Source organism: Mesoplodon bidens (assembly GCF_964165515.1).
Source record: "Mesoplodon bidens genome assembly, chromosome: 6".
NCBI classification, from domain to species: Eukaryota; Metazoa; Chordata; class Mammalia; order Artiodactyla; family Ziphiidae; genus Mesoplodon; species Mesoplodon bidens.
This window is the reverse complement of record NC_138162.1, coordinates 2,672,773-2,689,146: the sequence shown is the minus strand read 5'-3', so window position 1 is coordinate 2,689,146 and position 16,374 is coordinate 2,672,773. Positions and strand designations below refer to the sequence as shown.

The 16,374-nt window shown below is 59.7% G+C and overlaps 1 protein-coding gene across 5 annotated transcripts in view; it reads left to right on the top strand.

The window, feature by feature from the left end:
• Positions 1-10,645: 10,645 nt before the first annotated feature.
• Positions 10,646-16,374, top strand: part of VAV2 (vav guanine nucleotide exchange factor 2) — a 177,992-nt gene continuing 172,263 nt past the window's right edge. For 2 of the 5 annotated variants that reach the window (XM_081237302.1, XM_081237299.1), the window contains exon 1: positions 10,647-11,300. In XM_081237302.1, coding sequence (XP_081093428.1) covers positions 11,097-11,300 — 204 coding nt within the window. In that variant the 5' untranslated portion in view covers positions 10,647-11,096. Of the gene's footprint in view, positions 11,301-16,374 lie in introns of all 5 variants that reach the window. The other 3 variants (XM_081237301.1, XM_081237300.1, XM_081237303.1) reach the window with 2 other exon arrangements.

The window sequence follows — 16,374 nt, the reverse complement described above, 5'->3', positions numbered from 1 at the left end:
TATTTGTAATGAGGTGGATAGACCTAGAGTCTGTCATACAGAGTGAAGTAAGTCAGAAAGAGAAAGACAAATACCGTATGCTAACACATATATATGGAATTTAAAAAAAATGTCATGAAGAACCTAGGGGTAACACGGGAATAAAGACACAGACCTACTTGAGAATGGACTTGAGGATATGGGGAGGGGGAAGGGTAAGCTGTGACAAAGCGAAAGAGAGGCATGGACATATATACACTACCAAACGTAAGGTAGATAGCTAGTGGGGAGCAGCCGCATAGCACAGGGAGATCAGCTCGGTGCTTTGTGACCGCCTGGAGGGGTGGGATGCGGAGGGTGGGAGGGAGGGAGATGCATGAGGGAAGGGATGTGGGAACAGATGTATATGTATGACTGATTCACTTTGTTATAAAGCAGAAACCAATTAAAAAAAAATAAAATAAAAAAAATAAATAAATAAAGGGAAAAAATATATTATCAATATGACATCATGAATTTGAATGTATTTGATGTCTTTCCATGAATGGCCTGATTGTGTGTTTGAGTCTCAGGATTTTCCATGCCTGGCCAGCAGGAAATCAAGTTGTCGGTGGGCCCCTTCGGTCTAGAAGCTCCGGGGAGAGAGTGCGTCCCAGGCCTCTCTGCGAGCTTCTGGTGGCCGCCGGCATGCTGGCTCGCGTGGTTTGTGACTGCATCCCCCCCGTCTCTGCCTGGCATCTCCGCTTCGTCCTGTGTCTCTCCGCTGGGTGCCTCTAATAAGGACACTTGTCATTGGATTTAGCTAATCCAGGATGATCTCATCTCACGATAGCTAATCACAGCTGCAAAACTCCGTTTTCCAAATAAGGTCACAATTCACAGATTTCAGGGGTTCCAAGTGACAACCCCTTCTGGGGCCCACGATTCAACCCACTACAAACCCTAACCTGGAAACGGGTGCAGGGAAGATGGAGGGAATCTAGGATTGGTTGTTTGGCCAGGCTGTGGCTAAAAGCGGTGAAAATACAGCTTTCTTAGGAGAGGGGACAAAAGGGGCCACACGGCTGAGTAAACCGTTTCCTGTGGTACCCTGAAGTGACAGGCCCAGGGGAAGGCTCTGGAGGACCACGGAATGGTGCCCAAAAAAGAAGCGAATGGCTACGGTGTGGGATACTTTTTAAATGGCTCATCAAAAAAGAGAATGAAAAGCTAAGACTCCTCCATTTTAGTCCCAGATGCAGACTGATAGCCAAGGATGCTGTCGGCCCGAAGCAGAGGTGTGATATCTCAGAAGGCAGAGGCCTCCGGGTGGTTTTCAGGCTGGGCGACGGCTAGCCTTTAAGGGAGGAATGGCCACTCTGCATGGGCACAAGAGGACCGCATGATCATTCAGAATGAATACTGCAATGCCAAGATCCCCTACAAGCCACCTCTGGGCCAGCCTCAGAAACCTGAAGGTTTTCCGGTAGCAGGCTGATTCTGCAACAACCAGGATTCTAACCGATTCAGGACTGGATGATTAATCTCTCCCTAAAGGCAGTATTTTCTTTTGACGTCTCTGTCACAGAAGTTTTACAGGGCATGTTCCCCTAGAATGGTGGTTCTCATACTTGGTCAAGCGTTGCCCAGAGGCTCCAGAGGGAGCATGGGTGGACGAGCTCCCAGTGAGTTGACATAGGTGTCCCCATCCCTCCATCTCATGGCTCCACTGCTTCTCAATCAGGGCCCTGATCTTGACCCAGGACACTTGCTGGCTGGAGCCTTCCAGGGAGCTTCACCGCTTTTCCTGCCTTGCAGCTCCAGGGGATGATGTCCCCTTATACCATGTCCTCTTTTTTTTTTTTTTTTTTTTTTTTGCGGTACGCGGGCCTCTCACTGCTGCGGCCTCTCCCGCTGCGGAGCACAGGCTCTGGACGCGCAGGCTCAGCGGCCATGGCTCACGGGCCCAGCCGCTCCACGGCATGTGGGATCTTCCCGGACCGGGGCACGAACCCACGTCCCCTGCCTCGGCAGGCGGACTCTCAACCACTGTGCCACCAGGGAAGCCCACCATGTCCTTTTATGTGCTGCTCCAGCTTACACACTTTGCCTCCAGTGGGCGATTAATCACTCAGCCGTTTGCTGACTTTCTCCGATGCATTCACAGCTGCCTGTGACAGCCGCTGTTTCCGTGGTTCCACTAATTACTCTTCCCTCACCATTCAGAAGTCTGAGATACTGCACTCCAGTACCTTCTGTTGTGTAGGCATCCCGCCCCAGTTCACCACTGAGGAAGGTTCTAACAGTCACTGCCCCGTACCAGGCACTCTCCGTACTCCGCTTTCCATTGGCAGTGGGGCTCTTGCTGCTCGCTGGCCGAGGCCAGCCAGTCCATATTAGCTGCTCGGGGCTGTTTCCTGGGACCCCTCCACACACCCAGGGTTGGGAGTGGGGATCGGGGAGCAGGAAGGATCTGGGCTTCAGGGAAACAGCAGGGTCTGTTTTGCCTGGAAGGAAAGGCAGGTGGGGTGGCTAGGAAGTCATCGGGCCATTCCTGGACCCCGGCTTGGGGGTCCTACTGGCCCCTCTCTGGCCAGGGCGGCAGAAGGAGTGGAGCACAGCCAGGCCGGGCATGGCTGGTGCTGGCATCTATTGGCAAAGACCTGTCACGCCGGCAACTGCAAAGAAAATCAAGGGGTGGCCCCTGGAAGCCAAGGTGGGTGGGGTTCATGACGTCACAGGCTGCCGAGGCAGGGTGGACCTTGAGAACTTTGACCTGCATCTGGACCCTGGAGGGATGGTGGAGAGGAGACCTAGGGCCAAAGGCAGGAGAGAAGGTGGGTGACCAGAATACCATAACCAGGTGCCTGGTGAGGCTCAAGTTAAAGTGTGAGATGGCAGCGCTCTGTCCTGGCGGACAGACCGGTACCCAGGGACAGACCCTTGTTCAGGCGGCAGTGGCTGAGGGTGCGAGCAGGGCAACACTGGGGACAGAGGGACCTGGGAGGACGAGGCCAGCTGGGCCACGCTCTGAGCCAAGGTCCAGGTGGTAGAAATGGCCTGTGGCCTACAGGGGCTGGTACCTGGTGGGGGGGGTGGGGAGGGGCACCCCGTAGCACACCCTGCCCCGTGTGGCAGAGGCACTGGGATCCCCAGGTGGGCTGCGTTCTGGGCATTGGGACAATTCAGGGAAGTGGAGGCCTGTCACTGGAGGGAAGCCCTGGCTTCCTGAGTCAAAGCAAGTGAGGCATGAAGCTACTGGCTGGGAAAACACACGAGCTGGGACTGCCTTTGACCGTGAGCCGGTGGAGGGTCAGGCCTGTCCTGAGTGCTGTGTGTGCATCGATCTCATTGACTCACGCGGTGCAGCCTCTGCCCTGGGTTCAGCGTTGTACCCACTTCACAGATGAAGAGACTGAGTCTCAGACACATATATTGCTTGCCAAAGGGCACAGAGTGGCTGCATGGAACTCGTGGCCATTCTCTCTGAGGGAGCCCCCAGCCCTCCTAGGGTCAGCTCAAGCACCCGAGAAAGGCTAGAGAGGTGAGATCTCGGGGTTCTCCCTAGGGGCTTCAAGTCTCAGGGGGTCCCCCTATGGCCCTCTCCCACCCCAGCTCTGCCATGTGCCCAGGGTGGGGTCTGTGAGGGGCACGTCCTACTGAGCTTGGCCTCCTGGCTGCAGGGTTGGGCCACCATCTTCTCCCGCTAGTTGGAGCCAAGAAACCTGCAAAGGCCCCTTGTAGGGAAGCCCCTCCTGATCCTGCAGGTCCCCCAAGTGCTGAGCCCACTTGGGGGACCTGCAGGATCACTCCGTCACAGAGACCTCTACTGGGACCGCAGCATCGCCACACTACATCAGGATGAAGCGTGGGAGTGTGTGTCGGGGGTGGATGGGGGCTCACTATGTCAGCGGGGGCACTGAGTTCTCTCAGACACACGACACCTTGACCTCTGGGACATCCCTGGGAGGCAGGAGGCCTTGGTGCAGCCTCTGTAGCCCCCACCTGAGACCTCCGTCTTGACTGGGATCAATCCTGGGCCAGCTTCATTTCCCCACCAAGGGGCAAGCTTTGTGCAGGGTGGGCGCTCAGAAGTGTTTTCTGGTTGGATGGGGGTGGGTTGGGTGAGTGGATGGGGGATGGATGGGTGGATGGGTAGATGGGTGGATGGATGGATGGGTGGATGGGTGGATGGGTGGATGGATGGGTAGATGGATAGGTGGATGGATGGGTGGATGGGTGGATGGATGGGTGGATGGGTGGATGGATGGATGGATAGATGGATGGATGGGTGGATGGATGGGTAGATGGATGGGTGGATGGATGGGTGGATGGATGGATGGGTGGATGGATGTATGGGTAGATGGATAGGTGGATGGATGGGTGGATGGGTGGATGGATGGATGGATAGATGGGTGGATGGGTGGATGGATGGGTAGATGGATGGGTGGATGGATGGGTGGATGGATGGGTGGATGGGGTGGATGGATGGATGGATGGATGGGTGGGTAGGTGCATGGATTGGTGGATGAGTGGATGGATTGGTGGTTGGGTGGATGGGTGGGTGGATTGGTAGATGGATGGATGGGGTGGATGGACGGATGGACAGATGGATGGATGGGTGGATGGATGAATGGATGGATGGATCGGTGGTTGGGTGGATGGGTGGATGGATTGGTGGATGGGTGGATGGGTGGATCGATGGATGGATGGATGGTTGGATGAATGGGTGGATAGGTGGATGGATGGATGGGTGGATGAATGGATGGATGCCCAGGAAGGGCAGGGGCAGCCCTGCCCTGACCAGGGCTCTCCCCAGCTCTATGTTCTGAATACCACGGTGTGCTTCCTCCTTTCAATGACAGCCCGAGCTCCTGGCAGCCAGTGTCAAGGCTGAGCCGGCCCAGGACCACGTTCGATGGCAGCGGCACCCGGGCCACCCCTCGGGTCCCGTAATGCACAACCAGCCGCATGAGGCTTGGGGCTTCCCTTGGCCAGACTGGACTTCCCCCTCTGTCCTTCGTTGAGGTGGCCTGCTGGGGTCACAGTGATGGGGCTCCTGCAGAAATCTGGGATCTGCCCCAAATACCGGCTTCTCAGCCTCACGCCTACAAATGAATTAAGTCCTGGAGACCCTCCCCCCTCCTTAGAGCCTTAAGTAACCCTGCACCCTGACCTCACAGGCTCCTCTCGAAGAGACCCAAGCCCCGAACAGGGCTCCGAGGAAGCTGCCCGGAACAAGGGGTAGGAAGTGCCACGACAAGCCCCACTGGAGGTGAGATGTCAGAGGTCACAGTCAGGGGTAGGATCCATGGACCATGGCATTTGACTTAATTTTGAAAGTCGAAGCACAAGAAGTGAAAAGTCTGTATTTTGCCTTTTCAAACAAAACGTAAAAGGCCCACACCCAGAAATTCAGTGGGGTGTAATCTGACTCCACGGCGGGCCAGATGGTCTTTTTCTACACCTATGGTTTCCCAGGAAATTGTGACAGCTGAATTCGCATGATGTAGCTACAAATGGAATTTGCAAAATGTGTGTGTTCATGTGGTTTGGACATGAGAATATTTCCTTCACCCAGTCATGTTGGGAAGAGTCAAGACTTTCACTTCCCCCACCCCAAGAACAAGGCCAGTGCTTAGTAAATGCCTTCTGGGTGGAGGATGTAGGAGGGATGGGTGGGTTGGATGGGTGGAGGGATGGGTGGACTGCAGCTTCTGGGGAGGGCCTTTGCAAGAGAAGCTCCCAGCACGTCCCTGAGTCCCTGGCTATGGAATAAGGGCCCTGTTGTGAAGAAGCACTGAGCCCTCGCAGCAGCCCCTGGCATTCTGGGGGAAACCTGGGCTGAGCAACCCCCTGGTTGTCAGAGGAGGACTGTGTGGAAAGGAACGGTCTGGGATGTTTGGATGGGCAGAGAAAGCTCTCCAGCCCGTCCACTGTGGCCTGCACCACGCCCGACACATGAAGAAGCACATGTGTTCTCGTTCAGAGCAAACTCCCAGCGCTGCCCCAGCAATGAGGACTCCTACAGATGAGGGGACTCTGCAGGAACCCAGGAGGCCTCGTGGGGCAGCTGTGGACTCAGATTCCGCACCCCCCCGCCCCGCCCCACCGTGCTGCTGCCCTGGAACCATTGTACCATCAACCAGAAGCAGAAGCAAAGTCCCCAGCGGGAGGCATCGCAGGAGACAGACTTTGGATTCAGACCAGGGCTCCAACCCTGCCTCTGCCCAACGCCTAACCTGGGGCCGGTCCTCAAGCTCCGTGACCATCCCCTAACAACAGAATCCCAACGCGCATGGCCTGGAGCTGGATGGTCATTCCCCGCGAGGCAGAAGTGGGGAGGCTCCCAGGAAGCGGCCGCAGCCTGCTGGCCGACCTCCCTCCAAAGGCCTCCTTTGGGGCCCGCCTGGACCCTGAAGCCACCGGGCTTCCAGGAGCTCGAGGCCGGTGGCAGCACTTCCACACCCTGTCCTCCTTCAGCTCAGACACAGGCCGTGTCCCCAGCAGCCCCTTCCCGGCCAGCTCTGCTGCTGCTGCCTGTGCTTGCACCCATTTCTGCAGTGGGTGTGTGCGTGCTGGCCTTTTAAAGCTGTTGCATTCAGGATCTACGTGCTGAGTCAGCATCTCCGTGTTTTAGACACCACAGCATTTTCCCGTCTCCTTGGTCTCCTGTCCACCCAAACCAGCGTGTCGACCGACAGCGTTCGGTTCCAGGCATGGAAACCCTCTGCAGCAGCAAGATTTGGGTACAGGAGCAGGTGCCGGGGAGGCCCGGCATTTGGGCCCGGCTCCTTTGCACCTTGCTTGGTGATGCTGGGCAGTTCCCAGCGTGCTCGGTTTCTGTGTTTAACAACACCCAGGACAATGACTCTTACTCTCACTGTGAGGCTTCACGGAGGCCAGGTGACACATACAAGCCCCCAGGCCAGCCACGCAGCACTTAAGAAATGGGAGCAGCTACTAGTCATGAACAGTTAGAATAATATGCTACGTCAGTGCAAATCTCACAGGGTGTAATGTTATAGATTCACATAACAATGGTGAGATATGCTACAAATCAACAGATTACATAGGCTATTTTTTAAACCTTTGTATCAGTTTTACCCATTTCTGTGACTTCTACGAAAGAAGATACTGGATTTTAAAGTCATAGCTGCAGTGCTTTGCTGACCTGTTTATTTATTTAGCATTTCAATTTTTTTTTATTTTGGTGGCGCCACGCGGCTTGTGGGATCTTAGTTCCTGGACCAGGGATTGAACCCGTGTCCCCCACAGTGAGAGCTCGGAGTCCTAACCACTGGACTGCCAGGGAGGTCCTTATTTGCTGTTTCATTTAATGACTCTTTTTCGACTACCTACCAGGGGCTGAGCCCAGTTTGCAGTGCTGGGAGTGAACTGGGCACAGGACAGAGATGGCCCCTGCTGCCACAGAGCTGACAATCTAGAGGGATGAGACCGAGCAACAGACACCGTGGCGGAAACTGCAGGGAAGAATGAGTCTCATAGCGGGAGAGGGTCAGCAGAGGAAGTGAGGGTGTGAGCCATGTGGCCATCTGGGCAAGAATCCCAGGCAGAGGGGTGGCAGGTGCAAAAGGCCCTGAGGTGGGGGGCACCGCTGGGCCTGGCTGGAGGGCTGTGGGAATGAGGTCATCCGGGGAGGGGATGCGCCACATGGGACCTGCAAGCGATGAGATTTGATTTTACCTCTGGTGAGGGGGAAGCCACGAAGGGCCCGCCGTCTGGGCAGGAGAGGGACAGGGCCTCACCAAGGTTTCACTGGGTCCTTGCTGGCTGCCGAGGACAGACTGAAGGGGGCAAGGGTGGCGCAGGGGGAGGCTGAGGGGCCCAGTAAGTGGGGGCCTGTGACCCTCCTCCCTTACTTTGGGGTATGTGACTTCCTGCCCCATGGGTTTCATCTATGCCACTGAGCTGGGACGCCCAGCTTCCCGCCTCTCCTGTGGACTGTCCCGGGGCTTCGTGTGGGCCTCTCCCACTAAGGAAAACAGCCATCACGCACGGTGGTAAAGGTCGGCCGAGCTGAGAGGCAACGCCCCGAGGGTACCGTTCACTTGTAGCCTGTGGGCTCCTCTCTATAGAATGTGATGGGAATTGCGCCCCCTGGAGGTGTGCCATGGGCGGTCCCGGCAAACAGCCCTGAGTCTGAGATGTGGACGGCGGTAGGATGTTCTGCAGCGGTGTCCCCTCTTCCTGACATGTACGCTGAGTTGATACAGTCCGCACCTGCTCACGACACCCACGCCGAGTGTCTGGAGAAGAGCTCCTACCAGGTTCCGTTCATGTAGTCATTCATTTACTCTCACCCAGCCACCCTGCGGAGCCTCCCCCAAACCCTGTGAGGTACACAGGTGGGTCAGCGTCCCCAGTAGGACACTGGGGATCAGGAAGGTGTTGTGATTGGCTAACACACAGCAGTGAGGCCTGCGTCTCCTGACTTGGCTATTCTCCAGGCCGAACCTCATCTGCCGGCCGCTGGGCAGCGTCCCGCCAAGGGGCAGCCAGGTGGCGACAGTGCCCTCTGCATCCACCAGGGGGCAGCAGACGACCATCAGTGCTGATGGCTGGAGGGTGGCTGCCTGCATCCCAGCCCGGGCTCATCCTCTAGGTTGGTTCCTTGTCCAGGCAAGAAGGCCAGGAACAGTGAGGACACGAATAGGGTGCCCCACGCTGCCCCAAGCACTGTGCAAACCACCTGGATAATTACTTCTGTTCAGTCCTCGCCAGCGATTCTGACGGGATGGGGCGCTCCCCATTCTACAGAGAGGGACGGGGTGGGGGTCCTGCAAGGGGAAGGTGCCTGTGCAGGCTCTGGGGGCGGGGGTGGCTGGAGGCGCCGGGAGTCAGGCTCTGTCCCCCACTTTGTGGTTTCTCGGGGTGATGCTAGAAGCCGCCTGCTGCCGCGGGGTCATCTTTTTTTTTTTTTTTTACAACTTTATTGGGGTATAATTGCTTCACAATGGTGTATTAGTTTCTGCTTTATAACAAAGTGAGTCAGTTATACATATACATATATCCCCATATCTCCTCCCTCTTGCGTCTCCCTCCCTCCCACCCTCCCTATCCCACCCCTCTAGGTGGTCACAAAGCACCGAGCTGATCTCCCTGTGCTATGCAGCTGCTTCCCACCAGCTATCTACCTTACGTTTGGTAGTGTATATATGTCCATGCCACTCTCTCGCTTTGTCACACCTTGTCTCGGGCAAGGCAGGCTCGATCTCCCCCGTCTGAGGCAGGCTCCTTCCTGTCGGTGTTCACGAAGGTGCCACACCCATTTCCTCGGGGGGAAGGATGCCTGGACAGGAACTTGGAGCTCACCAGTCACTTGGCCTGGTTTTACTCCTGCCAGAGTCTGGGCTGTGCCCTGGGAGCCCAGCCCCTCCTCCACTCCTCTCCATGGGCCAGAACCTGGCCTGGGTCCCCATGCTTCCTCCTCAGTTTGGGAAGGGGCCAGCCTGACTCTCTGCAGAGGCCACTGCCCAGAACAGAGGGCTCAGGGGACCCTCACTGGGCTCGCAATGAGGTGGGGTGTTACCCTGCTCTGGCTCCTGCCCCAGGAATGCCAAAGGAAGAGGGGAACTGGGCCATAGGGGCAGCTGCCGGGTGCTGCCCCAGGGTTCAACCCAAGTGTGTGGGGATGCTCAGAGACTGGTCACCCCCAGGCTCACCCCATGACTGAGCCAGGCTTGGCGGGGGGGGAACAGCCTTGCCCAGGGTCACCCGGCTGAGAGCTCAGGGCTCCCAACAGCTGAGCCAGGACCCACATCATTTCGTCGCCAGATGGGCTCTTTATGTTCTAGAAGCCCTCCCACTGCCACAGGAGGCCAGAGAACACTGCCCACCCCCTCCCAGAGGGCGTGGCCCAGGAAGGAGTTCAAGGCACGGTCAGTGGACCCCGCAGCCAGCATGGAGGCGGGCCGCTACCCAGGGCCGGGTCTGGCCGCATCTCTTTCCCTCTCTCCCACTTAACTTATGTCACATCTTCCATCTCGGACGCCAGGATTTGCCCTCTGGGCAGCTGCGAGTGGCAGGCCTCTGGGTTTCAAAACGGGCGAATCCCGGCCTTTGTGCGAGGTCGGGGGGGCTTCCTGCGGGTCCCTAGCCAGCGCACAGGATAGGAAGGGGATCTGGGCGAGTCCCCGGCCCGTGTGCCTCCCGCCTCGAGTTCTCCCGTGGGGACCGCTTGGTGGACCGAGAGGGCGCGGGACGACTCCGCGCAGTCGGTGCCCCCTCCAGGGTCTGTCCTGCCCGAAGGACCGTGCAGAGGCCCCCAGCGCGACAGGGGCCACCTCCTGAGCTCCTCCTGAAACGCAGGAGAGACGCAGAGACAACGACCGGCCATCACTCCACAGGCGAGGTCGCGCGCCCCGGGCGCAGAGCTTCCTCAAAATCTTGGTGCCCCTCGCAGAAGTCGGCGGACCCCAGGCCCTGGCCGCGCCGCAACCCCCGCCCTCTGCAACTTTCGTGAGCGGCAGCCGGGCAGGAAGTGGGTGGGGGCGGGCGGGGGCGGTGCCAGGCGAGCGCGCCGGCCCCGCCCCCACCCCTCCAGTGGCCGCGCCTCCGCGCCCCCCGCGCCCCCCGCGCCCTGGAGCGGCGGAGCTGCGGAGTCGGAGCCCCGGGCGTGGAGCGCTGGGCGAACAAAGCGGCGGCGGCGGCGGCGGCGGCGAGGGCGGCCCAGGCCCCGGACGCGCGGAGCAGGCGACCCGCCGGGCCTTTGTCTCGGGCGGGGCAGAAGCTTCGGCGGCCGCGGGGCGCCCCGAGCGCAGAATGCGGCGCCCGGCGGGGCGGATCGCGGGGCGCTGCGGCGGCGGGCTGCGAGGAGCCCGGCCCGGGGCCCGGGGGGACTTGTGTGTGTGAAACGGGGGTCCGGCGCGCTGCCCGGCGGCTGCCCCACGAGCGCACGTGGGCGGGAGCTGCGGCGCGCTAGGAGCCGGAGGAGGAAGAGGAGGGGACGCGCGGCGGCGCAGCGGAGACCCGGGTCCGCCCGCGCGAAGCCCCGCCCCGGCCGCCGAGCCCCGCGCGGGCGGGCGGGATGCCCCGCGGCCGCTGCACTTCGGCCGGAGCGCTGCCCTGAGACGGCCGGCCCAGCGATCGGCGGGCGGGTGGGCGCCGCGGGCGCCATGGAGCAGTGGCGGCAGTGCGGCCGCTGGCTCATCGACTGCAAGGTCCTGCCGCCCAACCACCGGGTCGTGTGGCCCTCGGCCGTGGTCTTCGACCTGGCCCAGGCGCTGCGCGACGGCGTCCTCCTGTGCCAGCTGCTGCACAACCTCTCCCCCGGCTCCATCGACCTCAAGGACGTCAACTTCCGGCCGCAGATGTCCCAGGTGAGGGTCCGGGCGCGCCGGGAGGGGCCCTGGTTTGCGGTCCCGGGACCCCGGTCGGAGCGACGGGCTCGTGGACGTCGGCAGGCGGCGGGACGGTGAGCGGAGAGGTGGCGCGCCCCGGCCCTCGGAACCAGCTCCTCCGAGGGGCGACCCCGGGAGGCACGAAGTTGGCAAAGTCCCCCAAGCCTGGGGTGCGCCTCCGCCGCCTCCGGGCACTGCCTGGGAGCACCCGCTGCTGGGCCTGCGCCTCCCGGGGTGAGGGGAGCTCGAACACCGGCGGGGCGCTCACCACTGCCGCCCCCTCTCCCGGGCCTGGGCCCCGGAAAGCAGCGAGTGCCCCCCCCCGCCCCCCGCCCCGCCGCCGACCCCAGGATCCCGCCGCGCCGGTGACCTCGTCAGGCGTAGGGTCCCTGGCTTCGCGCCTGGTGGCTGGACGCCCTGGAAGACAGGGGCTCGGGACGCGGCGGGAGGGGCCCGGCGGGGCGGGGAGCCGGGATCCCTGGTCGGCAAGGGAGCGGCTGGGCTGTGGGCACCGCCCCCTCGCCGGCCTCAGCCTCCTCCCGAACACTTTGGCGGGGGGCAAGCAGCGCCAGGCCCCCAGGGTCGCGCGACTTGGTGGGAACAGGAGTCCCTCATGCTTCCCCTGTACCCTCAAGTGTGGCCTTTGTCGCGGCCGAGGCGCATGTGGCTGCCGGGCAGGCAGGAAAATGTCTGCTTGGCTGGCAGGCGCTGCCTTTCTTAGCCCCTTAGAGGGAACTTGGCTAAGACTTAAGCAGAGTGGAGGCTGCTGTCCTGCCCCCCCACACCCGGGTTCCACGACCCCCACCCCAGCACCTTTGAAGGGGCCCTGGGTGCCCCGCGGGGCCAGGGGCCACCCCAGGTCTGGCCGGCACTGCCCAGGAGCAACCTTCCTGCTCACTCCACAGCCCCTTCTTCTGTGACCCTCTGGCCTTCCCAAGCCAGTGTGACAGCTGAAACGGGCTGGGGGGAGGGGGGACGGAGTGAGTCACTGCTTTTCCAGGCTGGACTGCGTGGCCTCTGCCCTTTGGCTGTGACCGCATTTCCAAGGAGATGGGGGCATCCCCCCCTTCAGGGAGGATGGGGGTGGCCGCTGACCAAGAAGAGTCTTGAGGGGACGGGGGCAGGGGGCCACCCTCCCACTCCACGGAGGCGGACGGCGGCCCAGGGAGGGAGCCCTGGCCTGCCATATGGTCCCCAGGCCCCTCTGAAGCCAGAAGCATCCTGGGCCCTCTCAGTGCTAAGAAGCCCAAGGTCCCGGGGCTGGGTGCCCTCAGATCCAGTCCTCTCCTCTGCCCTCACCCCGCTGGGGGCTGGGACGTACTTACCCCATTTTACAGCTGGGGGAACTGAGGGTGTTGGAGCTGCTGAGGGCAGAGCTAGGCCTTGAGCGGGAGTGTCTGCCTTTGGCTGCCCAGGCTTGCTGGCTCCTGGCTGACTGGCAGAGAGGCTGGGGCCCAGGGCACGTCGGGGGGTGGCTGGGGGCGTTGGCCGGGTCCTGGAGCTGCCCCTCCCAGCCGTGTTTGGCCAGGATGGGGGAGAGGGTGCGCTGGCTGTGGTAGGTGGCCTGGCTCAGCCCCCGCGCTTCCTGGGGTCCCTGGAGCCATCCTTGGGCCAGCAACGCTGACACGGCACAGTCTCCTTGAGCCCCCCTGCTGCAGCCCGGGTGGAGGGGGTCGGGGGGCTGGACGGTGGGGAGACCCTGACGGGCGAGTGTCTGTGTCTTCGTGGCCATGTCGTCTCCCTGTAGTGACCGCTTTGGGGGCCTCAGTCTCCCAGGCTGTGTAATGAGGACAGTACTGGTGGCTGCCTCACAGCCAGGTTGCCACACGCTGAACGAACGTGAGAGATCTTATCTGGGCAGGTGTGGCCCCTTGTGGCTGAGGGCTGGTCTCCCCTGCCTGTCCCCTCACGGAGGGTGGGGCTGGTCACACCCACCTTCGTATGTCTCTTGCTGGCACAGGGATGGCTGGGTTAAGGCGGATGGCCCCATCTGTGCACTCACGATTAAAGAAACAATTCCCTTGACCATGTATATAGCTGTGCAGGGTTTGGGAGAGGAACATGGTGGTCTGTCTGCGTGGCTCTTCTTTGCTGTCTGGGGAACTTCCCTCCAATGGAGGAGGGAAGACGACGTGGTCCTCTTGGTCCATGGTGGGGGCATCACAAGAAAAATCACAGCTGCCTTTTCTTACCCACCCTGCCCTGAGCTAGTCATGATCCTGGGAGGCATATGTCACTCCTGCTTCATGAATGAGACAGCTACAGCTCAGAGAGGTCAAGTGACTTACCCCACATTACACAGGTAGTAAGTGGTCAAACTAAAACCTGGACCTAGGTCTCCCTTCCAGGACTGTTTAAACAAATCCTGATTTCAGAAGCCTTCCCTCCGCTGTCTTGCTGATTTTCTGGTGGATGCTCCTGGCCCGCTTCTCAGGTTGTTCACGGTGTGTGTCTGTTTCCATGGGATGGATGGGGTGGGGAGTGCGTGCCTATTTCCTGGGGGATCTGGATCCGTTGCCGGCAAGTGGGCAGGGCCCTTCCATCTTCCTGCTGTCACCGTGTGCCCGTACGTGTGCCCTTACGTGGACCCGTCCAGCTCAGAGGGCTGCCTGACGTCCCCTCGTTCCAGAAGGCTGCTCTGGCTTCTCCTGTGACGGGTGACATCCTGTTTTCCAAGTATCGCACTTCGAGTGCCCCTCTCGTTTGCGTGGACCTCAGCTGGGTGATTGGCCCCAAAGGCGCATCATAGCCACGTGCACTTACTGAGCATCTGCTGTGTACAGAGCCAGGTACTAGGAAGGGTTCACGGGCAGATCCAAGTTGCCCCTTGTCCAGCCCTTCTGGATCTGGTCGGGTGTGCTTTATTTTTTTTATCCAAAATGCCTGGCAGCCACGTTGGGTTTAATTAAAGTAATTAGCTATGACCAAATCTGCTGATCCTAATAAGAGACCGCGTGTGTCTGGAACAGCTTCAGTTATGAGCTCCTGAGGTTGCTGATGCCAGCAGACGGCCCTTGCGTTTGGTCTAAAGTCTGACTCTTTAGGGCACCACCCGCCCAGCCTCTTGCCCTCCACCCTGGCAGGCCTCCTCTCCGTAGAACAAGGCTGGGAAGCCCGTCTGCAGGGACACGGCAGAGAGAGCTCCCCCATGCCCACACCTCCAGCTTCAAGTCTTTCCCGTCCCTGCCTCGTGCCGACGTTCCAGCCTGCGTCCCCCTCCCCTAAGCCTTTTCCATCAGGGTCCATCGTGTGCGGGCCCATGCTGGAAGACGACCCCTCCTTTTGTCCTGGTTCTTCCTATAGGAGCTAGTCTAGTGGCTGCCTCCTCTAGGAAGCCGCCTCTGATTTCACTTTTCTCCCATCCTGAAGCGTTGCGAGCCTGGTCCTTGACCCACCCACCCCCGTGTACCGGGTATGTACCTCTAACCCTGCGTTTTCCACACTTTGCTTTAGTAAACAAGCATCCCTCGGAGCCACACTCGTTGCTCACTGTCCTGACTGAACTCAGGACAGTGAATCCCTCCCCTTCCGGACTGGTGTGAGCCCTCCCAAGGGGTCTCCGGGTCCTGCCGCGCTGGGCCTCCCTTTCTGCTGTGTTATTCCGGTCCTTCCTTCAAGGAATAATTGCCAAGCCCCTGCGCTGCCAGGCAAGGGCCCAGTCCCTGCTCCGAGATGCTTTCAGGTGAGCAGGACACACAGCAGGTTGTTGAGGTGCCTGTGGATGAGGAAGTGGCCTTTAAGTGTCCTGAGAGCTCCCAAGTGCAGGCAGGGGGATGTGGTTCCCGAGGCCAAGTGGTGTGATACCCGGGCTGCCGGGGAGCAGGGACACGGAGGCCGATTCCAGCAGAAACTAGGACGCCTTTTCTTTTCAAGTCAGGTTTTGTTTTGTTTTTTAGATTTTATTTATTTATTTATTTATTGGCTGCTTTGAGTCTTCCGTGGCTGTGAGCGGGCTTTCTCTAGTTGTCGAGGGCTGCTCATTGCGGTGGCTTCTCTTGTTACGGAGCACAGGCTCCAGGCACGCGGGCTTCAGTAGTTGTGGCACACGGGCTCAGTAGTTGTGGCTCACGGGCTCTAGAGTGCAGGCTCAGTAGTTGCGGCACACGGGCTTAGTTGCTCCGTGGCATGTGGGATCTTCCCGGACCAGGGCTCAAACCCGTGTCCCCTGCACTGGCAGGTGGAGTCTTAACCACTGCGCCACCAGGGAAGCCCCAGGTTTCGTTTTAAGTGTGAACATATCTTGACACTTGAGAGTACGTTGGTGGCCTGCACCCTCACATGTTTCCTACAGAAGTAGGTCCCCTCTGCAGCCACAGAGCAGCCACCTAAACCCGGAAAACAGCGGGGATGGCCTTGGAATCCACTCGAGCTTCAGCGCGTGTCTCCGCAAATGCCCATTTGAGCCAATGGTCCACCTGGGGGCTGGGACGGCCCCTCCGCCTCACCTTGATTTTGCCGACCTGGATGCTTTTGAAGGTGACAGGCCCCTTTTGTTGCAGAATGTCCCTCCCTTTGGGTTCATCTGCCGTTTCCTCGCGCTGGATTCAGGCTTTGCACCTGGAGCGGGTGGAGTGACCATGCTGTTGCCTTCTCCTGGCATCCTGTCTCGCAGGTGGCACGTGGTTTCCAAGTGTCCCCTTGCTGGGGTGTTAGCTTTAATCACTTGACGCCGGCGCTGTTGGCCGACGGCTCCGCCGCCAAGGTCCTCCGATCCCCCTTGTAGGTCACGGATGTTCTTGAGAAGGTGCTTTGAGACAGCGACAGGATCAGTCCTCCCTCCCTCCCTCCCTCTTTCTTCTCCTCCTCTTTTCCTTTCCTTCCTCTCTCTGTCTACCCCTGTGGATTGTGGTTTCCTGTTCTGTTCCACGGATTCTCACCTGTTACCGTCACTCTTTCTTTTGACACTCAGATGGTCTCTGGTTTGACCAGCGGCAACTGCTTCAAGCTGCTTCCGCGTGTCTTTTTGACACGTTCCCATCGTTTGGTGAGCTCTGTCTCCTTCCTGGCACAAGATATCTGAGCTCATCTTGTATTTTGTTTTGTCTGGCTCCGG